Genomic DNA, 25,184 nt, shown 5'->3' on the forward strand with positions numbered 1-25,184 from the left:
GTGTGTGGGGAAAGGAGCTGGTACGGGGTAAAAAAAATAAATTTAAAATTTGAAAATATTTTTCAAAAATAAACTTTTAATTTATTTTTTGGGGAGGGGGCTGGGGGGTCGAGTGGATACAAAAAATATTTTTTAAAATTTGAAAATATTTTTCTAAAACAAACTTTTAAATTGTTTTTTTTAGGGGGGATGGTATGGAGGGGAGCTGGTAGAGCGGTATGGGTGGGATGGGGTAAAAAATTAAAATTTGAAATTGAAAATATTTTTTAAAAAAACGTTTAAATTTTTTTTTGGGGTGGTAGGGGGTTGGGGTAGGTGTGGGTGGTTTAAACAAAATGAAAAATTGATTTTTTTAAAAAAAAATTTAATTTTTTTTTGTGGGGGCGGGAGTTGGGGCAATCAAGAGTTGTGCAGGGTAATAAAGAAATCAATAATTTTAAAATTTGAATTCTTTTTCAAAAGTAAAATTTTTAGTTGTGATTTTTTTGTTTTTGGTTGGGGATAGGGACAAAATAAATTTATTTTCTTAATTTTTTTTTTTTGAGTGGGGAGGATCGGGGTACATGGATGGGGTAAGAAAAAAAAAGTAATTTAAAATTGGAGGAGAGCTTAGGAAAATATTTTTCTAAATTTATGAAGGGGAGTTATTTTTCTTAAATTTGAGTAAACTAAGTTAATTAGAAAAATATTTTCTAAATTATTTAAGCTAATCAGAGAAAATTGAAAACATGCTTACCAAACACACCCCATCCTATTTATATCTTGGAAAATGAAAAAGGAGAAATTAGGAATGAAAACTTGATAACCCTTTGAAAACCCCCCATTGAATTGAAGTAAAAAAAAAATACTAGTTGCCTTCCAACGTTCATCATCGTCATCGGTTCTCACTTCTCAGTTGTTTGTGTGAGTAACAATGGAGAAAGGGAAAAGCAGCAGCAAGAACAAGAACAAGCCAACATCCTCAAGTGCCATAACACTGGAGCAATTCGTTTCCACCATGGCTCCTTTAATAGATTTGGAAAAGGTACATCCTTTATATATATATATATATCATTCACATACATGCAAAAGACAACCTTGTCACCAGTTTTTTTGGATTGATGGGTTTTACCGGAATCCAGAATCTATGGTTTTGTTCGATTAAAGTTTTTGTTCTTTCTTTTCATTAGAAATGTATATGAAAGAGGTGATCAATGTATTGTAGCATAATTTATTAATCAAATATCCCTGCTGCCCCCAATGTAACTATGCTTAAAGACTTTTTGGCAGTCAAAAGATAGGAAATTCGATTATCAATGTATTTTTGTCTTTTGAAATTGCTACTGTTATTTTACTTCAATAAGTATCACAACCTAAATTGGAGTTAAGATGCAAATTAAGCTAAAATGCTGACACAAAAAGTGGGAACTTTGGCCTATGTGAGCTTTGCAACGACAGCCGAGTCTATGTTTATGTAAAAGAGAAGGACTGTGGTAGATTGACCGCTATTATAGCTTCAGTCGAATTAGAATGAATCTTGTAAGCACTGAGTGAGTTGGGGCTACATCGACATGCTTAAATACAGATTAATGGATACAGAAGTTTTCATATAGTTGGCGCTAACTAGTTTGTGAACAGGATGTGGTTGATGGTTAGGTTGGACACCTAAAGTGGGACAGAGGAAGTACTTGTTATAGCTAGAGATGTTGTTCTCTCTTTTTCCATAAAAATGTTGATATTATGCTGTGTTACCTGTATGGTGTTTTTAGGATGCTGAAATATCCGTTTCCATGAACTCTGCTGAGACAAGGAGTTTGGATTCTGCTCAGAAGAAGGGCTCCACTATTCTTAATTTAAAGTGTGTTGATATCCAGGTATTCTCTCCCAGCTGCTTGCTTATGCTATTTTGGGCACATTAAGTTAAATTTTGCAGGGTCTTTTCACAAGTTTTGGGTTTTATGGACAGACAGGGTTAATGGGCAAGATGCTTCTGGAGTTTCAATCAAACAAAGGGGATATCCTTCCACCTCACAAGGTGAATGCTGATGTGTTTAAGGGGATTTCTTTCTGATGCTTTCAAGCTTTAGGCATTTTATCGGAACTATAAAAGATATTTTGACGCTTAGAGATCAATGCTGTCAAAGGCTAAAAGCGTAAAATTGTGGCACTGTCTGTTGGGTATCAAGTGCAAAGCAAAATTAAAGCTCTTATTTCATTGACAAAGTAGAAGAAGAAAAAAAAATGTATATGTACCAGACAAATATAATTATAATCACAAACAATGGTTACTGAACCAAGGGATTTAAAAAATTTCAACTGAATCAAATTCATGGAGTATAAACCTTGTCATTCAAAACCATTCTAACTTTAAACTGAAATGCATACAGGTACTTTTGAGTATCTAATTCAACTTAGTGACTTATTTTTACTTAACTTTTAGTTTTTTATTCATAATCACTAACATATTTATTTATAATGTTTCACAATTAATTATCGATTTTCCAGCTACTTATATCCCTCAGTGCTGCCCTCTTTAACACAAAGTTCGTGGCTGTTGAGTTGCACATCTTTATATCTTGGTGCTTGCACCAAACATCACCTAATAGAAACGATGCGCACAACCTGCACTTTATTTAGCTTCAGGGTTTAAGTTTTCCTCAACCGGGATCACAGAGGCCGATGAGAATAAATATTTAGAAAAAATTATACTTTTTAACGCTATTCGATTCGTATGTATCTAGGCCATACACTATGGTTGTGTTTTAATGATATCCTGTTTTACTATTTTGATCACAACTTTTCTACTTCCCTTCGGCTTATCCCTTCAGTCTAATTCTTAATTAGTTGTTACTATATCTTCTGAAGATAATTTCCTCTCATGCAGTTTGGCACTCATGATGTTGTTGTTCTGAAGCCAAACAAAGCTGATTTTGGCTGTTCTGCACTTGGACAGGGAGTTGTCTACAGACTAAAGGTAATGTAGCTCTAAAGCATTTACTGGTATACAAAGAGGAGAGAGAAATAAAATATGAAAAAGAAAGGATCTAAAGTGAATATAATGTTGATCTGAGACCAAAATCCATCTTTTTTTAGTTTTCAATTTATTATTTTTTTACCTGTGCCTGGAGTTGCTTGGAGGCTAGAGGTGTACCTGTAGCATACACTAGGGTGATCAAGGACATGTATGATGGAGTAGAGACTCGAGTAAGGACTGTGGGAGGAGACTCAGAGCATTTCCTAGTTTTGATGGGGTTACACCATGGATTAGCCCTTAGCCCGTTTTTATTTCCCATAGTGATGGATATGTTGACGAGACAAATTCAAGGTGAGATGCCATGATGTATGGTATTTGCCGATGACATAGTTTTGGTTGACGAGACTTGCGACAACTTTAACGCTTTGCTGAGGTTTGGAGACAGACTCTAGAGTCTAAAAGGGTTCAAATTAAGTAGGGCCAAAACAAAATACATGGAGTGCAAGTTCAGTGACGTGACACATGAGACTTATGTGGAAGTGAGGCTTGATATACAGGTCATCCAAACAAGAGGAAGTTTCAAGTATTTTGGGTCTATTATCCAAGTCAATGGGCAGATTGACAAGGACGGATGTTACTTATCGTATTGGTGCAAGGTGGATGAAATGGAGGCTCGCTTCTGGAGTCCTATGTGATGAGAAAGTGCCACCAAAACTTAAAGGTAAGTTCTACAGTGTGGTGGTTAGACCAACTTTGTTGTACGGGATGGAGTGTTGGCTAGTCAAGAAATCTCACATTTAGAAGATGAAAGTTGCGGAAATGAGGATGTTGCGATGGATGTGTCAATATACTAGGAGAGATAGGATTAGAAATGAAAAAATTGGAGACAACATGGGAGAGGCTTCAACGGGAGGACAAGATGCTGACTGAGATAGTTCAGACATGTGAAGAGGAGATGCACTAGTGTAGAGGTGTGAGAGGTTGGCTATGGATGGTTTCAGGGGAGGTAGAGGTAGACCGAAGAAGAATTGGGAGAGGTGATTAGATTGGACATAAGGCAGTTTCAGCTTATCAAGGATATTACCTTTGATAGGAGGGTGTGGAATACACGAATTAGGGTAGAAGGTTAATAGGTAGCCGTGCGTTGTCTTGTTGTCCGTTCATATTATTATTTGTAGTAGTGCTTTTGTAGTTTCTTGTCCTTCGATTTATGTTATTGTATGTTGTTCTTGTATTCATATTAGTTCATTGTTTTGTTATAGTTTCTGTTATGATATTATTTGCTATTTTTGTTATTATTTGTTACTTCTTGTACTTTCGTTATTTATGTTTCGGGATTGCTGCGGACTGTTTGTTCTTGAGTCGAGGGTCTATCCAAAACAATCTCTCTACCATGAGGTAGGGGTAAGGTCTGCATACACTCTACCCTCCCTAGACCCCACTTTGTGGGACTATACTGGGTATGTTGCTTTTTGAATTTCTACTGAACTGTAGTTTATTAGTAATGTTTTTCGGTTGGATCTTTAAATGATTGTTTTCTCATGGAGCAGGACTCATCTATTACTGTTGCTTTTGATGATGTCCCAGAAGAAGGTCTGAATAATCCTTTACGCCTTGAGAAACTGGCAAATGAGGTACAGATTCTTGATCTGAAACAGGTCATGTTTGTTACCTAGGTATGAAATACATTTGAAAGTTAAAAGAGCTGAACGAGTACCGACACAGTCTTGATATAACAAATAAAAGCATTTAATCCCTGTTTCTGGTGTAGTTGATAAGTACATAGGATACAATTTGATCGGACTTGAGTTTTTAAGGATCACCTATCTTTTAAACAGTAAGGTCTGACCTGAATAAATTTAAGATAGTATCTTCCCTAAGTCTCTAGGAAGATTTTTTCTTTAACTTCCACTGGTGTCAAAGTTAGTAATGCTATGCATGCTATTATTGTACATTTTGATGGTTTGGAGTTCAGGTAAAAGGAAAAGTCACGCTCTAAAAATTCTATAAATTCTGCTGGTGGAGAAAAGATTATATATGGAATTCTGAAGTTCAAAGAGTCTTTCTATTGGAGTTGCTTTTGTAGGTGACCTACCGTCGGATGAAAGACACATTGATACAATTGAGTAAAGGTGTGCTGAAGGGCCCTGCCTCTGACTTGGTTCGTGTTCTTTTTGGGGAGAGACCTCCAACAATGTCTAAGAAGGATGTCAGTTTCACTCCTTTGAATCGCAACCTTGATCACTCACAGGTTGTGAAGTCATCAATTGTTTTAACTATTTTTTTCTTATCCACACCCCTGTTCCCACTTTATCATTTTCCCTCTGCTTTTTACGTGTTTTATTGGTGCATTCTTTTATAACCAGAATTCAGACTAGTCTGTGTCTTTGTAGAGAGGCAAAAAGTATCTTGCTTGTTATATTTGACCGTTTTCTCATGTATACCATCTTGACTTATGCCAGTCTTTAGAGAAGTTTCAACAAAATTGCAAGTATAAATAATTAATGCACAATGTTTAATTAAAGAAACCAAAGACTTTTTGATACTGTCCTAAATCTGTACCATAGAGATGATTTAGGTACGAAAAACAATTGCAATATTTGCTCTTGGAGAAATCTTTAGGGACCTAAGTTGCTTGGACTCGGGTGCGGGTGTCCCCGATACGAATGCGGATCTAGAGGTCGGATCTTTCATGATCTAATTTTTAAGATTCGGGGGTAGGGTCCAGGTATGGATACGGGTGCGTGGATTAGGCTAAAAATAATTTAAATATCCAAAAATAGAGTTGTAAAAGTAGGCCTAAATTATGGTGGATTAATTGGAAGGAAAGGAATGCACAAATTTTTGAGAGCATGTTCTGTAATTTATTATCAAGCACAAATACGTTTCTTCAGTCCATTGCAAATTCAACTGTGATGTTGACCGATAAAGATCTTTAAAACACCTTCTGGTTGCAGATTTTTTAATATAAATATATCTTTTAACAATTAAAACCATATGCCTTAATTTTTAGTTTCTCCCTAACTTTTGTTTTGATAGAAATCATTATATCTGTCTTGAATTTTTCTTGATCGATTTGGTCAAGGTACCCTAAATCGATTGACCATATCCAGTGCAATTTAGGGGACAGACAGGCCGCACAACTTAGGTAGGGACAGAGAGATGTCCAATGTTTAATGCCTAACCTTTGCTTACTGAAAGTGACATAGTGTTACCGTAGCTTCTGGCAATTGGATGTTCAAATGGCTTGTCTGCTGCAATTTTTCATCTCTATTATGATTTCTTGTGTCAGATGTTTGACAGCCCTAACCTATGCTTACTGAAAGCGACATAGTGTTACCATAGCTTCTGGCAATTGGATGTTCAAATGGCTTGTTTGCTGCAATTTTTTATCTCTATTATGATTTCTTGTGTCAGATGTTTGACAGCCTTACTAAATCGGTTCTTCTTTAGGCACCTGAAAGTAAAAACAGTTGCACAATTTTTCAAGCATCAAATGATTAGTACACTTTTAGCAATTGCTTTCTCATAAAATGATCAACATTTGCGAAGAATTTTCATTTAAATGTTTGAAGATAGGGCTATAAAAATGATAAGTAAATCATTTGAGTGAATAACTCAAATTGGGTAATTTTTTATTTTTTGATTGATATCCACAAATCTTTGTGAATTGGGTTCCAATTTTTCCATCTTTGTTTCTCAGATTTCGAAATATGGGGCTGTTATAAATTAATACTAGCTTAATTATGATAGAACTCAATGGAAGCAAAGATCCATATAAGCAATATCAACTATTGGCTTTAATTCTTTGTTGTTTTTATCAACCTCAACTAGTTTGGGATCGAGTGTAGTTTATTGATTGGTTTTAAAAATGATTTTAGGATACATTGTGCTGCATTTTCCTTGGTTTTCTCTTATTTAATATGGAGTAAATGAGCATTAAGAAGTATTGCTGATTGCAGATGTATATGCCAGACATTAGTGACTGATACTTTGTCTCTTAAACTTTTAAGAAAGATGCAGTTTCGAAGGCACTTTCATCCAAGGATGTATTTTTGTTGCATGGGCCTCCTGGAACTGGGAAAACGACAACAGTTGTTGAGATAATTTTGCAGGAAGTCAAACGTGGCTCAAAGATTCTTGCTTGCGCTGCTTCAAATATTGCTGTTGATAACATTGTTGAGACACTTGTTCCACACAGGTAAAATGATCTGTCATGGTTGATAATTTCTAGTAAACATCTTTCTCCTCAAGGTGAAACATTGATGTCTTATTGGAATATGAGCTTTATCTTCTTTTCACCATCTTTTCTCAAGAACCGCCTAAAGTTACAACAGAAAAGGTAATATAATTTACATTATCACTGTTCGAATGGATCTCAAATGCTCAACGTGAAATGGTCAGACTCAGATTTGTGCTTCACCTTTCATAATTTTACTTAAAATTTTAATGCTGCCACTATTATATCTCTTTGACCAGAAGATCTGATCTATTGTTTGATGAGTTTTAAGTTGGATATTGTTCTGTCTAACAATCTGTTTTATAGTACACCTGTATCATTTGTTTTTATTTAAGATTGTGAGAAATATTGGGAGAAGAATATTATTGAATTGTTGTCTCTACATTATTACAGAGAGACCCTATTTCAATAGACACCTTTTCCAACTAGGACACTACAATACAATCATTTTCTAAGTAGGATACTATATACTATTTCTATTCCTATTCCTATTCTAAGTAGGATTGTATATACCTATTACTATTCTAACACCCCCCTCAAGCTAGTGCATACAAATCATATGTATCTAGCTTGTTACAAATATAATTAATACGAGGACTGATGAGGTGATGAGGAGCTTGGTGAGATATCTGCAAGTAGATCCCTTGACTTCACAAAATTAACTGTCAATCTCAATGTGCCTAGTCTTCTAATGAAATACTGGATTTGAAGCATAATGTTAGTCAATCTCAATGTGCTTAGTCTTCTCATGAAATACTGAATTTAATGTATAATGCGATAAAACACAAAGTGACAAAATTACAATGTTGAACTTCCCAAACCAAGCTTGCAAAGACTGTTTCAGGCCCTAGAGTGACTTACGTAATTGACATACAAAGCTACTAAAGTCTCTTGAGCAACAAAATTAGGTGGTTGTTAAATATAGACTTCTTCACAATGGAGCAGTTGCCGGAAAGTGCTCAAAATCTAGTATAAAGTATATGGATCGTGTTGGAATCAATAGAGTTGATATTAAACAAGAAAGTCACCGAAAATTGGTTGGAGCATGCTCATATGCCAGAGTATTAGATTTGATGGCTGAAAGTGGTCAGAATCTAAGAAATAAAATTATATGGGTAGGATCCGAATGATGGCATGATCCCACTAGAAAATAGAAATTATATGGGAAAGTTTGAATTGATGGCACAACCTTATTGAAAAAGAGATAATATTGGTAGGGTCGGAATGATGGCACAACCCTACAAAAATCAGATTTGAGGAGTCATCGGAAAGACGAAAGGAACTATGCAAATCAAATTTGAGGAGTCACCGAAAAGACACATGATGCTATGCAACTCAGATATGACAAAGTAGTTCGAAAAAATCCACGGTACTACGCAAATTAAATATGAAAAGTAGTCCGAAGAGATGCACGATGCTACGCAAATCAGATATAAGAAAAAATAGTCACCGGAAGGATGACACAGCCCTGCACATAGGATATGAAAAAGTAATCACCGAAATGATGGCACGATACTACACAAATTAGATATGAGAAAGTAGGCACCAGAATGATGGCACGGTACTACACAAATTAATTATGAAAAAGTAGTCACCGGAAAGATGGCACAGTGCTACACAAATTAAATATGAAAAAGTAGTCACCAGAAAGATGGCAAGGTGCTACAACTTTTGCTAACATAATCATTGGCTAGATGGGCGACATATATGGGTAATAGCCGCCCACCGACAGTAGAAGCTCTTTGATTGTTTACTAAGATCGTAGAGGCTCTGATACCATGTGAGAAATATTGAAAAATAATATTATTGAATTGTTGTCTCTACATTATTACAAAGAGATCCTATTTATAGACACTACAATAAACACCTTTTCCTAGTAGGACACTACAATACAATCCTTTTTTAAGTAGGACATTATATACTATTCCTATTCTTATTACTATTCCTATTCTAAGTAGGATTGTATTATACCTATTACTATTCTAACAAAGATAATGTGTTAACGGTAAGTTCATAGATGCAATTCATACTAGTAGACACATGACTATACCATATTTTCTGCAGGATTTTTATGTCCTAGTGGTGAGCTACATGCAATGATTCTTTTTAATTATCATATTTTTGTGATGTTATTTTGGATTGTTAAAGGTTTTGCACTATCCATTTTTGTCAGAGTAAAACTGGTGAGATTGGGACATCCTGCACGTATGCTCCCACAAGTATTGGATAGCGCTCTGGATGCCCAGGTGAGATTTTACCATTTTCATTTGGCAGGAATCTTGTATCATGGAATGCTATCATGTATGGTGTAAGTTTCTTTTAGAAAATAGGAGCATAACAATTAGGTATCCTTCTTGCTCTGTAAGTGCGTTGTAGTTAAAAATAGACTAAAGCACCCGAGTTACATGAAGCTGTATAGGCTTGCGAAGGCGAAAGAGAGAGGAAGGCTCGACACTTGGATCAAGTGAAATGCATTAAAGATGAAGAAGGCAGGGTGTCGGTGGAGGAGACCCTCATTAAGCAAAGATGAAAAACGTACTTGCACAAACTTTTGAATGAAGAAGGGGAAAAAGACATTGTGTTGGGTGAGTTGGAGCACTTTGAGAGACATCAGGATTTTGGATTCTATAGGTGTTTTAAGGTTTAGGAGGTGAAAGGTGCTAATAGTAGGATGAGCATGGGACAGGGCCAAATGAGATCTTAGTGGAGTTCTGGAAGGGCGCAAATAGAGTAGGGTTGGAGTGGTTGACTAGTCTATTCAATGTCATTTTTAAGACGACTAAGATGCCCAATGAATGGAGGTGAAGTATTATGTTTTTGTTGTGCAAACACAAAGGGGATATCCAGAATTGCAACAAGTATAGGCTATTAAGTTGTTAAACCACAATATGAAAGTTTGGGGGAGAGTGGTGGAGAGGAGGGTAAGGAAGCTATGTATATTTCTGAGAGTCAGTTTGGATTCATGCCAGGGCAATCAACCATAAAAGCTATCCATCTTGTGAGGAGAGTGATGGAGAAATATAGAGAAAGGAAGAGGGACTTACATATGGTGTTCATTGATCTTGAGAAGGCCTACGACAGAGTACTGAGGGAAGTCTTGTGGCGATGCCCGAAGGCAAGAGGTGTATTAGTAGCCTATATTATGGCAACAAAGGACATGTATGAAGGAGCTAAAACGCGGGTAAGAACGGTGGGAGGAGATTTAGGGCACTTTCCTGTGGAGATGGGGTTAACTAGGGATCAACTCTTAGTACGTTTATGTTTGCCTTAGTGATGGATGAATTGATGCGAGACATTTAAGACGAGGTGCCTTGGTGTATGTTGCTTGCGGATGGCATAGTACTGATTGATGATATGCGCGATGGAATTAATGCTAAGTTAGAGGTGTGGCGACAAACTTTGGAAACTAATGGGTTCATGTTAAGCAGGACTAAGACATAATTTGTAGAATGCAAATTCAGTGATACGAGGCATGAGGTAGGTGTGGAAGTGAGGCTCGAAACATGAAATATCCCCAATAGTGATAGATTCAAGTACCTTGGGTCTATAATTTAGGAGAGTAGGGACATCGATGATGATATCACACATCGTATTGGTGCAACATGGATGTAGTGGAGGCTTGCCTCTAGAGTCTTGTGTGATAAAAAGGTACCATTGAAACTCAAAGGTAAATTCTATAAAGTGAACGTTAGACCGACATGGTAGTATAGGGTGGAGTGATGGTTTGTCAAAAAATCCCATGTCTTGAAGATGCATGTTGCGGAGATGAGAATGTTGAGGTGGATGTGTGGTCATACTAGGATCAATAAGATTAGGAATGAGGATATTCGCAATAAGGTGGGAGTGGCCTCAATGGTGGACAAGCGAGGGAAGCGAGACTGAGATAGTTTGGACATGTGAAGAGGAGATGCGCTGACACACCAGTGAGAAAGTGCGAGAGGTTGGTTATAGAGGGTACGAGGAGAGACAGAGGTAGGCTGAAGAAGTATTGGGGAGAGGTAATAAGATACTGGGGACATGATCTTAGGTAGGAGGGTGTGGAGGACACATATTAGGGTAGAAGGTAAGTAGGTAGTAGAATATTATCTTGCGTAAGGTGGTTAGTGTTTGTCATTGTACTAGTGGTATTATTATTGTTTAGTGTGTTTGAATTATCACACTATTGTACTATTGTTTTGCTTCTTTCTAGTAGACTTATCACTACTTACATATTGTTTAGTATGCTGTTTAGTGCTACATTTTCTTCATTGTCTCCTTTGTACCTTAATTTGCTGTCGAGGGCTTTTTGAAAACATCCTCTCTACCTCCACGCGGTAGTGGTTAGGTCTGCGTACATTTGACCTTCCCCAAACCCCACTTGTGAGATTTCACTGGGTACGTTGTTGATTCCCTAGGTAAGGTAGGCCGGTGTTCATACTCAGCTTTTCCCTTCCTTTTTACATGACTTTTGGCCTTGGAAAAAATAATTTGATTCATTAGATGTTGCTTTTTTTATGCACGTATTGTTTCTTAATGTTCTTTTTAGTGACTAAAAGATGCGTTTTGTAATCTCTTCTTTCTCAATAGGTTCTACGTGGTGATAATAGTTCTCTTGCAAATGACATCCGCAAGGAGATGAAGGTATGGTGCAGTTACTTATTACCACTCTATCTTTAGCTTGTCCAACATTATAGAGGAAGTTAATTCTAAGTAGAAGGTTTTCCTTTGGCAGTTCGCATTTTCAAGATAGGTCTATTGATACCCTTTCTCCTCTTCTGCAGTTCAGTAACTTTTGAATGTTTTTTTATGTCTACCATGACAATTCTCTGTTCTACAATTGCATTGTCCCTTTGCTTCATGATGAATTCTGCAGGCATTGAATGGGAAATTAATAAAAGCTAAAGATAGAAATGCAAAGAGGGACATCCGGAGGGAACTCAAGTCTCTTTCCAGAGAAGAGCGTAAAAGGCAGCAGCTAGCAGTAACAGATGTTATTAAGACTGCAGATGTAGTGCTGACAACATTGACTGGGGTATTGACCAAAAAGTTGGATGGCTTATCATTTGATGTGGTTGTTATTGATGAAGCTGCTCAGGCGCTGGAAATAGCGTGCTGGATTGCTTTATTGAAGGTGAACATGCTATCTGTGATGCTTAAACAATTCACTCTATGGATTGTTTTTTGCTAGATTTTTTTGTTTATGTTAGTAAATCGCCAACCAGCTCTTAAGGTAGCTCCTGTTAGACTATTGGTGAATCTGACATCAACGCCCTGTCTATATACGAACTGCTGCAGGAGAGAGAATTTCTGTCGTAAAGCTTTTTTACACAATTTACTTGTGAAAAAAAGAGTCTTTTCTTACATAATAGGAGTAGTCAATCCATGTAATTAGCTGGCATCCGGAGTTCTGGATAGCAGATCTGCGGGTTTTTCCAATCTGATAGAACAAAAAATGAAAAAGAACTTTGAGTCCAAGTGTTATGACTTATGAGAGTGCCAATATTTCAAAACTCAGCCAGCATAACTGGAAGGACCTTTGGTGTTGCCAGAAAAGGTACACCAAAAAATGCTCGTAGGAAACAAGTGGGTTTTCGGCGGTGCTGCCAGATCTTGCCTCTTTTCAAGGACAAGTAATTCTAAAGTTTGCATTGTGTTCAAGACTTATTGTCATGACCCGACAATCGAGCCGTGATGACACCTACTATAACCCTTCAGTAGGTAAAGCCAAAAATCAAAACTAATGCAGAAAGTAAGTGCTAAACATGAATAAGTGGAAAACAGAAAGGAGATAAATAGGCCACCATGCATAGATATATACATTACAGGTACAAAATATACAACATGTGCCCTAAGGGGACAAGGAAAGACAAAATATATACAAGATAACTCCCTGGACCTGGTGTCACTGATACCAGAGTTACCAACAATACAAGAATAAGGTTGTACAATACATAACTGTGACAAAATACAAAATATAGACAATAAATACAAGAAGAAAAGAAGCAAGCCTCTGGACGCCAAGAGCTCACCATGATCCGATCAGAAGAAGGCCTCAGACGAGTGGAGATCAAAGTGAATGACTCATACTAGGCGTTGCATAAAATAAATGCAGAAGTATAGTATGAGTGCCAAAACACGGGATCCTCTATAGGCATCATAGAACGACCGAGCTCAGAAGATAACATAAAGCATAAAGAACATGAAAAGTAACTACAAAACTAGATCCACCTAAAAATCTAGTCATAACGAAATCGAAACAATCTAACAACCGAAATAGTACTACTCAATAGGATATAAATACATACAAACATAAATGTTGCGGTGCAACATGGAATGATGTAATGCAATATGTATGAAATGTAGAAAAGTAAAACCTGAAATCATCCCTCGGGCCGCCCTTAGGCTCATCAATGTATGCAATGCAGAAAAGTAAAACTCAAAATGGTCCCTTGAACTGCCCTTAGGCTCATAGTGTAAGCAATGTAGAAAAGTAAAACCTAGAATTTTCCCTCGGGTCACCTGAAAAGCGCGTCATACTCATCAATGGAAAAGTAACCGTAAGTAAAAATAGTGTCATCTTTCCGAATCAGAAAAACAGTAAGTTTAAGGATAACAATCTCTTCAAAAAACTTTTGGCCGAAAGACTAAAGAAGGTGATGCATAAGCTTGTGAATAGGCAACAAATGGCCTTTATCAAGAGCAGGCAGATCATGGATGCAGTGTTGATAGCCGATGAATGTGTTGATTCCAGAAAAAGGGATAACTAGCCAGGGATCCTATGCAAACTGGATATCCAGAAGGCATATGATCACCTGAATTGGAACTTTTTGATGAAGATGATGCAGAGGATGGGTTTTGGTCAAAGATGGTCAAAGTGGATCAGACTGGGCATAAACTCCGTGAAGTTCTCTATTCTCTATTCTGATCAACAAAAACCCATGTGGTTTTTTCCCATCAAACAGGGGTCTGAGACAAGGGACCCCGTATCTCCTTTCTTTTTATCTTGGCTATGGAGGGGTTGAGCAACCTTTTCCAGACTACAAGAGCAAATGGTTGGATCAAAGGTTTCCAAATGGGGGAGAATACAAGAAACAATCTAGAGATCACTCATCTACAATAATATGCAGATGACACTCTAGTATTTTGTGGAGTTGTAAAGGAGCACATGCTGATTTTGAGAGGTATTTTAAATATTTTTGAGGCGGTGTCAGGTTCACACATAAATTGGAACTAGAGTTTCATTTATCCAGTAAACAGTAAACACAATACCAAATATTGAGGACTTAGCTAGCAAGTTAGGAGGGAAAGTAGGTGAACTACCAACAACCTACATGGGAATGCCTTTGGAGGCTAAGAGTGAGTCAAGTGGAATATGGAGTGGTGTAATTTAAAAATGTGAAAGGAAGCTTGTGAACTGGAAGTGTCAATATCTATTCTCAAGTGGCAGACTAAACTCTAGTTAATAGTGTCTTGGATGCCTTGCCATCGTACATGATGTCAATATTCCCTATACCAGCCAAAATAACCAAGAGGTTAGATGCAATTAGGAGGAACTTTCAATGGAAAGGCAATGAAGATAAGAAGTATCATTTGGTCAAATGGGAGGAGTTGCTAGTTAGCAAGAGAGGGGGTGGACTCAACATTAGAGATGTGAGTACGCAGAATAAGAGCTTGATGATGAAATGGTTGTGGAAATTTGCCTCACCAGAAGTATCTTTACGGAAGGAAGTAACAACAACAAATTATGGCATGGAGGACAAGTGGATGACAGAGGTGGTGACCAACCCTTATGATTGTAGTGTATGGAGATCAATCAGGAACTTATGGCTACTGGTCAAGGACAGAACAAACTGTAAGGTTGGTAATGGAGAAAAACTAGCCTTCTGGAATGACATTTGGTGCGGACAGGAGACACTCAAGCAAGCATTCCCTGAGCTACATAGTCTAAGTCAAGCACAAGAAGCATCAGTGGCAGACTTATGGACAGGACAAGGGTGGAACCTACATCTGAGAAGAAACTTAATGACTGGGAAATGACATCTATAGCAAGATTTCATGACACAATGGCTATGGCTACCAATCTAATAGAAGAGGAAGATAAACTGATACGGAAAGGGGAGAGATGGGAGAGTTCACCGTAAAATTTGCATATAGAATTGAGGCCTATTGAAGTGCAGCAAACAGGATGGCCCTGGAGGATGATCTGGAGAACAAAAATTCCATACAAGGTGAATTATTTCACATGGCTTTTGGCAAAGGAGGAAGTTTTGACACATGAAAACTTGAACAAGAGGAAACACAACCTTTGCTCTAGATGCTATTTATGGGAAGAACAGGCGGAGACAGTCAACCATCTCTTTTTACACTACAAATAGATGGATCAATTATGCAGATGTTCATCCACAAAAGGAAGATCAAGTGGACAAAACCAGGGAGAATTACAGAAGTTCTAAAATACTGGAACAGTGATGGAAATGCAGGAAAAAAAGAGGAGATATGGAGGATTGTCACAGCATGCATTTGGTGGACAATTTGGAAGGAAAGGAATCAGAGATGTTTTGAAGGAAAGAACAACACTATTCAGAAGATAAAGAAAAACTGCCTTGGTCTTTACTATTTTTGGTGTAAGCAAGTAGTGATAGGAAATTCTGAAGATGTTTCTAACGCTATTGACTGGTTGTAACTAGAAGATCTTAGGACTAATGCAAGTATAACTTTTTGGAGGGGGGCTACACTTTGATGTAGTATACCTGTGGATATATAGAAGTAAATGTTACCTTTCTCCAAAAAAAAACCCTGAAAATCCATCAAAAGTGATACATTTCATCGTAAAACCCCCAAGTTAGTAAAATCAATGGTATGCTCCCTCGGAGCCCAAATCATCTAGTAAATTCAGTAGTAAGCTCCCTCAAGAGCCCAAATTAGTAATATTAGTCATATGCTCTCTCGGAGCCCAAAATAGTAAAAGCCGACGCATCTAAGTTTAAAAGGTCAAAAATCATTTTTTTGCCTCCCGTTCATGCCATGATCAAATGTGTATGCATATGTGCATGAATACATGCCAATCTCAAGTATACGACTAAGTATATATATCACACACCAAATAGGGTAAATCATCCTCCATAGTATAATCGTACTTCCCTAGAGGTCAGTCAGACTGAATCCAAGGTCTCAGGCCCACAATCTTAACACAAGAGAAATATACATAAAGCGGAGGTGATGAATAATGATTCTACCACTAAGTCATTTTCTAGATTATACTAAGAATTCTACTAATCTAATTACAAGGCAATAATCATCAACCTAAACTAAGGCTTAAGGAGAAGAACTCTACTCTAAGGTTCCCAACAGCTGATTATACAAAGTTCCCAATATGCCCAATCCTATTGAATCAATACTTCTAGCAATTCATGAAACTTATGCAATATGATATCTAATTGACCTAGAGGTCAGTCAGACTGAATCCAAGGCCTTAGACCCACAATCTCAACAAAAGAGAAATATACATACAAAAAGTAAAGCGGAGGTGATGAATAATGATTCTACCACTAAGTCATTTTCTAGATTATACTATGAATTCTACTAATCTAATTACAAGGCAATAATCATCAACCTAAACTAAGGCTCAAGGAGAAGAATGCTACTCTAAGGTTCCCAACAGCTGATTATACAAAGTTCACAATATGCCCAATCCTATTGAATCAATACTTCTAGCAATTCATGAAACTTATGCAATATGATATCTAATTAGCCAAGTCTGAAGAAGGAAATTGCAACCTACCTCGCAGCCAAACGACAATCAATGAACCGTCATACGAAAGTCTTCCCTTCCCATAAATCCTCAGATCACTGCCACGCTATCATATGAAGAATTTACTCGTCAATACGGTACTAATGGTACCCATATTAATATTTTAAAGATTGGGCCGAAAATATCAGCCCTCGTCACAATAATCTTCCTTATAGGGTAAGAAACCTATACCGGGAAGTTGGGCGAAGACGTATCCCAAAACATCACATAATAACTATCATTACATTCAAGGCTCAATTTGGAGTCCAAATACCCGAAAGTCCCAAGAACAAATGAGGAAATTTCTAAGGATTTTGAGCTAAAATCACGGATTAAACAATGATAAGCTACAATTAACTATAGAATGAAGAGGGGAAGAGAATTTACCTATAAGGTGAAGAACCCAACAACAAATGAGTGAAATCACCCCAATTTGGCCTCAACAATGGGGGAACATTTAGAGAAGATGAAGAACAAGGCTGGAAATACAGCCCCAGATACCGCAAATGTGGTCATCGCCAAACCGGTCAGGCTACACAGTGCCAGGGACTGCAAATGGGGTGCACCATACACCAGCCCAACCCAACCAAGTTTTTCAGAAACTTGGATTCAATGCGCGAGATTCATTCGGAGTCCTGTGGTCTCAAAACGAATATGCTACCCAACTGAAAACGACATTCCGGACTCAATGGAATTGACGGAACAACCATCAGAGGTCGTCTTGACGAAATATTGACCGAAGTCAACACTTTAACTAAGATTAGAGAAAGCAACCAATAGCACAAAACGAGTCTAGAAACCCCGGGACCTGAACCATAGGTCCCACTAGATCAAAATCAATATTCCGGAGCTAACAACGCCGGCGGAAATCTCATCCGAGCCCGTTTACTAAGAATGTTGACCGAAGTCGACCTTTTGAACTTAAAAGCTCCAAAACTAGTGAAACCTTCCCATAACTCACCTGAACACCTTGAGAACCGTTCCCACCCATCCCAACAAGTCACAACAACAGTAAAGAAGCTACAGGAAAGGGGAAAATAACAAAAACACACAAAAGCAAGCAAATGACCAGGAGGGTCATTACACTTAGTAGGACAAGCCTGATGTGAGATAAGTCATTAATATCCTTGTGGAATAAAGTATCAAGTCAAAGACCAAACTTTAATTCGTCTCTGTACATAAGAGTGACAGCATTATGCAGTGGTTTGCTTCCATGTCACGGAGTGATTACTTATATATTGTGAATTAAGATTTTTTTCTTGTAGAAGCAGCTTTACTGGCTGGAATTCACTTCTAAACTTCTTATGTTTTTTTTTGAGAATGGTAAAGTTGTATTCATCAGCAATGAGGGTATGCTGGCAACCAAACAAAAGTAAAAAATAAAATTCAAAGGCCAAGTAGTCATGATTACAAAGAGCCTAGGAAATCTACTACCTGATCTACTTCATATATACCCTCCTCTTTACACCAAAAATATAGAGTATTAATGCAGTTTTCTTTAACTTTCTGCATTGGGTTAGTAATATTCTTAAAGCACCTATTGTTTCTTTCCTTCCAAATTGACCACCATATGCAAGATGGAACTAGATTCCACCATTTTTTCTGTGTTTTACTCCCCCCTCTTCTCATCCAACAGTTTAGTAGGTCAGCAGTATGCTCAGGCACCACCCAAGGATCTTGAATAATGCTTTGAAACATATACCATATCTGGGAAGTCACTCTACAGTGAAGGAACAAATGATTGTTTGTTTCCTCCTTCTCATGGCAAAAGAAGCACCTAGAAACAATCTGAAATCCTCTTTTTTTCAGTCTCTCCTGAGTCAGACATGCTCTTCTGCACACTAACCATGTGAAACACTTTATCTTGGTTGGGGTGTTGGATTTCCAAATTTGTTTCCAAGGTCCAAAAATGCCCCCCGGGTGTGTTGCCAGGTCTCTTTTGTACATTCTTCCAACAGAAAATTCCCCATCCCTATCATGTTTCCATCTGATTGCATCAGGATTAGTGTTGAGTCCCGGAAAATCTTCCAACCTTTGCAGTAAATTGGCTACTCTATCCACCTCCCAATCATTTAAGAGCCTCCTAAGGGTTATATTCCACCCTTGCTGAGACCACATCTCAGCAATAGATGCTCCAGGGTTGTCGCAAAAAGAGTACAAATCTGCAAAGTCCTCCATGAGGGAGTTCTTTTGTTATGGCCTTCCTACCCCACCTGCTTCTCTTTATCTTTCTGGAGGAGGTTTAGATGTATGGATTCCTTAAGAATGAAGAGGAAGAGGATAAATAAGCTAATTGGAAGTAGCTTAACTGGCTAGACTAAAGCTCTTATGGGTTAAATTCCCCTGATAATATTGGTTATTCTATGTTTTGCACTATTTATAAATTTTTTTCTATATTTTGTATTCTTGCTTGTGTTGGTGGATTTGTGAGTTGCACTTTAGGTTATTGTGGATCAAGTTTCTAATCAATGTTGCAGGTATGTGTGCTCTTAATTTTTCTTATTTCTGAAAAAGAATAAAAGAATTGAAAGCCAGATGAAGGAGTGATCATGTTAAATTGTTGATCAACTCTAGAGAACACTGCAAAACTAATGATGTAGTTCCTTACTTACAGGGTTCAAGGTGTATATTGACTGGAGATCATCTCCAGCTTCCTCCAACCATTCAAAGTGTAGAGGCTGAGAAGAAAGGACTGGGAAAGACACTTTTTGAACGTTTAGCAGATTTATATGGAGATGAAATCATGTCAATGCTCACTGTTCAGTACCGCATGCATGAACTGATAATGAATTGGTCATCCGGAGAGCTGTATGAAAATAAGGTGCTGGGTCATTTGTAACTGTTGGTTGAAAACAATTTTTTTTCAACCATCTTTAAATTTCAGTATACTCTAAGATAACAATATCAGTGAAACATACTGGCATCTAATTTTATCTAAACCTTTCAGCTGCATTTATGATTGTAGATTGAAGCCCATTCAAGTGTTGCTAGCCATCTGCTATATCACCTTGAGGATGTGAAGATATCACCTTCTACAGAGAAAGCCCTTCTGCTCATAGACACAGCTGGGTTTGTTACTCACTATCTCTCCTCTACCATTTTCTGGACTCATTCTTTCTCCCATTTCAAATAACTTCTTAAATGAATGTTCTGTAGTTAACGTCAAGATGGTTTGGGTACCAGAACAAAATTGGAATGATTGTGTTTGTGTACATGTAGAAATTCTACCTTTAACCTCCTTTTAGTGTTACTGCCAGGTCTTAACACTATAAGTTGCAGGTGTGACATGGAAGAAAAAAAGGATGAGGAAGATAGCACATTAAATGAAGGTGAAGCTGAGGTTGCCATTGCCCATGCAAAGAGACTAGTTGAAAGTGGAGTCGGGGCTTCTGATATTGGACTAATCGCTCCTTATGCAGCACAGGTAAGTGTGATTTAATAATAAAAAAACGAACTGCTTTCAAGTTTGAGTGTTATATGACAGATGCTTGTGCAGGTTGTTTTCTTGAAAACACTCAAAAGCAATGTAGACAAATTAAAAGAAATGGAGATTTCGACTGTTGATGGTTTCCAGGGTCGAGAAAAAGAAGCTATTATCATTTCTATGGTCCGATCAAACGCAAAGAAGGAGGTACTCTTCACAACTGTAGAAACTGTCTCATGTATAGCTAAACTGCTCAGTTTTGGCAACAGCACAAAAATCTAATATGAAACGTTTCATGATTAGGTGGGATTTCTTAGTGACAGAAGGAGAATGAATGTTGCTGTGACACGAGCAAGGAGACAATGCTGTCTTGTATGTGATACTGAGACAGTCAGTGGTGATAAATTCTTGAAGGGATTGATTGAGTACTTTGAGGAGCATGGTGAATATTTGAGTGCTTCAGAGTACGTAAATGAATAGGAATCTTGGTTAGAAGCATCACTATTAGTTGCCTGTTCTTCAGTGCTGCAAACAGTCAAGAGAACTCCAAAACCCATGATGCTTATAGTTTGTAGGTGTAGGTTATCATCTGGTAGTGGGCGATCTGTCATGAAATGCCTAAATCACCTTTCTTGTGATCTGTGCTGGCTGTGCACTGCTGCAGTATCATGATTTGAAATCTCAATTCCTTATCTAAGTCAATTTTTGACTTGATGATGCACTATGTCTATGTGATTGTACCTACATTGATTTATCTCGGAGGAAAGTGATCCTTTTATTTTCACCTATTGATCAGTTTTAAGTGTATAATCTTGAAAATAACAAGGGGCATGCCAATGCATGTCGTCAAGAAACTAACTTGAAAATTTGGAAATCTTTGATTGTGGTTCTATTGTGCATATTGACAAATTGTGAGACTGCTGAGATGTCTCAGAAAACATGGCGATATTGTCAGGTATTATTTAGCTTGTTGAAGTCAAATTGTGACATGTTTTCAATATCACTGTAAGGTATCTTGTCGTCGATACATGTGAAGCAATTTGTATTCCACTCCAGTTCTCAATTAATTGCTCACCATACTTCACTTTACTGTTGCAGATGACTTAACCTAAGAGATTGCTCATGATGTCTGAGGCAAAAGTTATCCAACTTACCGATTTCAAATAGATATGAAACAGACTAGAATGACTTTCTGCGGCTGAATATTACGTAATAACTTTAGATGTTATTTCACTAGATAATTGTCTCACTCTAATTGCATCAAAACGCACTTATAAAGTGACTTTGATCCGACCTGGTTCTGCCAGGAAAAATCCATGGTAAAATGGTCATAATATTTTACTATGAGGTTTTGTGCATTAGAAATTAGACTCGTATACTTGTGATTTGATAGGTCATAGTTCCTCTAATCCATCATATATTGGGAGAAATGCTCGCCCCAAGTCAGCCCATGGATAAGATTATATGAAAAGTTTTCATCAATACATCTATCAATTAAGATTTTTGGACCTATAACTTTGATCAAAAAAATTTCAAATGACTCAGGGTGTGTTTGGTACCATGGAAAATGTTTTCTTGGAAAACAAGTAAATTTCTAACTTATTTCTCATGTTTGATTGGTGAGTAGAAAATATTTTTTAATGTTTGGTTGGTGAATAAAAAATATTTTTCAGAAAATGTCTATTATTTTTGGCTTGAGACTAAAAAAAATACTCTTTAGGAAAATAATTTCCGATCCGAAAATCAACCCTGATAATTGATCTAGGACTCGACCCCGACACAAAACTAGGACAAGATCTCGATGACCGTTCCAAAATTCAACTCTGAGATTTGACAAGGACTAGACCCAGATTTTTTTTTTCAAAAATAATTTTCCTAAGAATTTTTTTTGACGGGGTTGCTAGAGGGCGGCATAAAAAATGATTTTTTTTTAAAAATCGAAATATTTTTCAAAAATAATTTTTTAAAAAAATTGAAATATTTTTCAAAAATAATTTTTAATTTTTTTTGATGGGGATGTCTTGGGTGGGGGTGGTGTAAAAAATATTTTTTTTTAAATTTGAAATATTTTCCAAAAATAATTTTTTCTTAAAAACACATTTGACGGGAATGGCCTGGGTGGGGGTGGCGGGTGGAGGGGCTGGGGTAGGAGTAGGGGGTGGCGTAAAAATGAAAAAAAAAAAATTTGAAATATTTTTCAAAAACAATTTTAAAAATAAAAATATACAAATTTGACGGGAATGGCCTTTGGAGGTGGAATAAAAAATGAAATTTTATAAAATTTGAAATATTTTTCAAAACAATATTTTTNAATAAAATAAATAATAATAATAATAATAATAAAAAATATATATATATATTTATTTTTTTTTATTTTTTTTTTAAAAAAAATTGACGGGGGTGGCAGGGAAGGGGGTGGCCTTTATTTGGGGTGGGGGGGGGCGTAATAATTTTTTTAAAAAATTAAATTTGAAATATTTTTCTAAAGCAATTTTGGGGGGAGGGGGGGTAGGGGTGGTAAGAGTTAGGTGAGGTAAAAAATATCTTAAAATTTGAAACATTTTTCAAAAATATTTTTTAATTTTTTTGTTTGTTTGATGGGAGGGGGGGGAGGGGGGGTTTGGGGGTAGGAATAGATATTTGAAATTTTAAAAATAAGAAAATTTAAAAATTCTATTTTTTTTTTAATTGGGAAGGTCGGGTACAACCACGGGGTATGGGTAGGGTAAGAAAAAAATTAAAGGATGAAATAGATTTTTGGAAAATGTTTTCCTTAATTTTGGAAGGAAAGTCATTTTCCTTAAATTTGAGGAAAATGAGTTGATTTGGAAAACATTTTCCAAACATTTTAAGCCAACCAAACATGAGAAAATTGGAAAACACTTCATTCCAAACACACCCTCAATATCAATATTTCTTTGTATAATCACCCATTTATGATTATTTTCTTGACATTTTCTTGATGGATGATGCGAAACATGATAGTTTGGCGCGTCAACTGTAGACTCATTATTTTAAATGTTACTAAATTATGAGGTGTTACATCTTGTTCCTAAACATGATCATAGAGCAAGAGTTGATGGGTGTTGTCTATGTTTTCGAGAGATTTTGAGATTATTTGTTGGGTACCAAAGTAATTTGTGCACACGGACCATGCACCTATTCGATACCTTATGGCAAAAAAGAAGGTCAAACTAAAATTAATTCATTGACTTTTACTTTTACAAGAATTTGACTTTGAAGTCAAATATCACAAAGGTTGCGAGAACCAAGTGGCAAACCATCTTTCTCAGCTTGAGGATAATGGAGACCTTCGAGAGAGATTGAAATTGATGACCTATTCCCCGATGAACATGTGTAGGTGGTCTCACATAATCTAATACCATGATATGCTAAGTTTGCTAATAACCTTACTTGTGATTTAATGTCGGATGACCTCAAATCCCACTAAAAGAAAAAGTTTCTCCATGACGTAAGATTCTACCGGACATGTATACAGTTTGGACCTACGGTCTGTAAGAATTCCTATGGACCGTCCTGGTCAGTCGTAGGACCAAGTACTGAGGGCCAAAATCCTATAAAACTTCTACGAGAGCCTTTTACGAGTCGTCCATTTTTCTACGGTCCGTAAACCTATTTCGTAGAACCCGTATTACCAAAATTTTATCAAGTTTGATACTTTTCTACGGACCCCTTACTACGGATTGTAGAATCTTCTAAGGACCATCTTAGTGGTCCGTAGGAAAATTCAAAAACCCAAAAATTCCCTCACCTTTCAAGACCATTCCTACAACTGTCTTCTACATACCGTAGGACCTTGTACGGTTCGTAGATTGGCTCTTAGGAACTGAATCAGTGCCAAGTTTCTGCAACTCTCTTCCCAAACTCAATTTCCCAATAATAATATATTTAATTAATAATAAAAGCTGAGTCACTTATTTTATGGGTGAAAATTGTTTTTACCTCTTTAACTTTGTACAATAATCAAACTCCTCCTTTTATTCTAATTATATTTTAAAGTGTGTGGTATACTATACTATTATTAATATTTTATTTCTTTATAAATCACGATATTTTCATTTTATTTTTGAATTAATGTAACAAATTTTTCATGATAGCATAAACATTATCTTTTGGATGAAAAAAGTGAAAAATACTAATCATGTATATAAGCTAATAACGTTGTATAATGAAGTAAATTATCATAATGAGAAAATTAATTTTATTAATAACAATCAAAACTCTAATCTAGCAAAGAATAATAACTGTATAAACATATTTCGATGTAGGAATACAAAATAATTAAGTTTAACTTTTTTAAAAATGTATTTGTTAGATTTTAAATTATTATTATTTTTTGATGACAAGGAAAACCCGTAGCCGCTACCCTTTGGGTGCGCACAAGGTAAAACCCCCGCTCCTATGCAATAGCTTGCAAACCACATAGATTTTAAATTATTTTAACTATAATTTGTGTAATACTCCATTAATGTCAATCAAATCTTGTTTGTTTATAAAAGAGATAGAATATACCCCTGCCGTTTATATTGCGTGATCCTCATTCTAAAAAAATAGTTATTTTAATTTACTTGTGCAATTTATGACATCAATAGATTAATTTTTTATTTTTTTAATTTCTACCCTTAGTATTAAATAACTACATAAATTAGTAGTAGTCAAATTTAAAAGCATTATTAACAATGTTAGTTTTGGTAAAATACATCTCTAATTAATATTTTAAGGGATGCCATATCAAGAAGGGTGAAGTAATAAGAAACTCATGGAGTAGAGTGGAGAA

At 36.5% G+C, this 25,184-nt stretch overlaps 1 protein-coding gene across 1 annotated transcript; it reads left to right on the top strand.

Annotated features, from left to right (window-relative positions):
- Positions 1–789: 789 nt before the first annotated feature.
- Positions 790–21,170, top strand: LOC125857434 (uncharacterized). The gene is made up of 15 exons (XM_049537025.1): positions 790–1,024; positions 1,749–1,853; positions 1,946–2,014; positions 2,864–2,953; positions 4,504–4,587; positions 5,040–5,204; positions 6,967–7,154; positions 9,367–9,439; positions 11,760–11,813; positions 12,046–12,303; positions 19,577–19,783; positions 19,928–20,031; positions 20,242–20,386; positions 20,459–20,593; positions 20,690–21,170. The coding sequence occupies exons 1-15, from the start codon at positions 914–916 to the stop codon at positions 20,864–20,866; spliced, it is 1,965 nt and encodes a 654-aa protein (XP_049392982.1). The 5' UTR covers positions 790–913; the 3' UTR covers positions 20,867–21,170.
- The last annotated feature ends 4,014 nt before the right edge of the window (positions 21,171–25,184 follow it).

The sequence above is a fragment of the Solanum stenotomum genome, chromosome 3 (genome assembly GCF_019186545.1).
Source record: "Solanum stenotomum isolate F172 chromosome 3, ASM1918654v1, whole genome shotgun sequence".
NCBI classification, from domain to species: domain Eukaryota; kingdom Viridiplantae; phylum Streptophyta; class Magnoliopsida; order Solanales; family Solanaceae; genus Solanum; species Solanum stenotomum.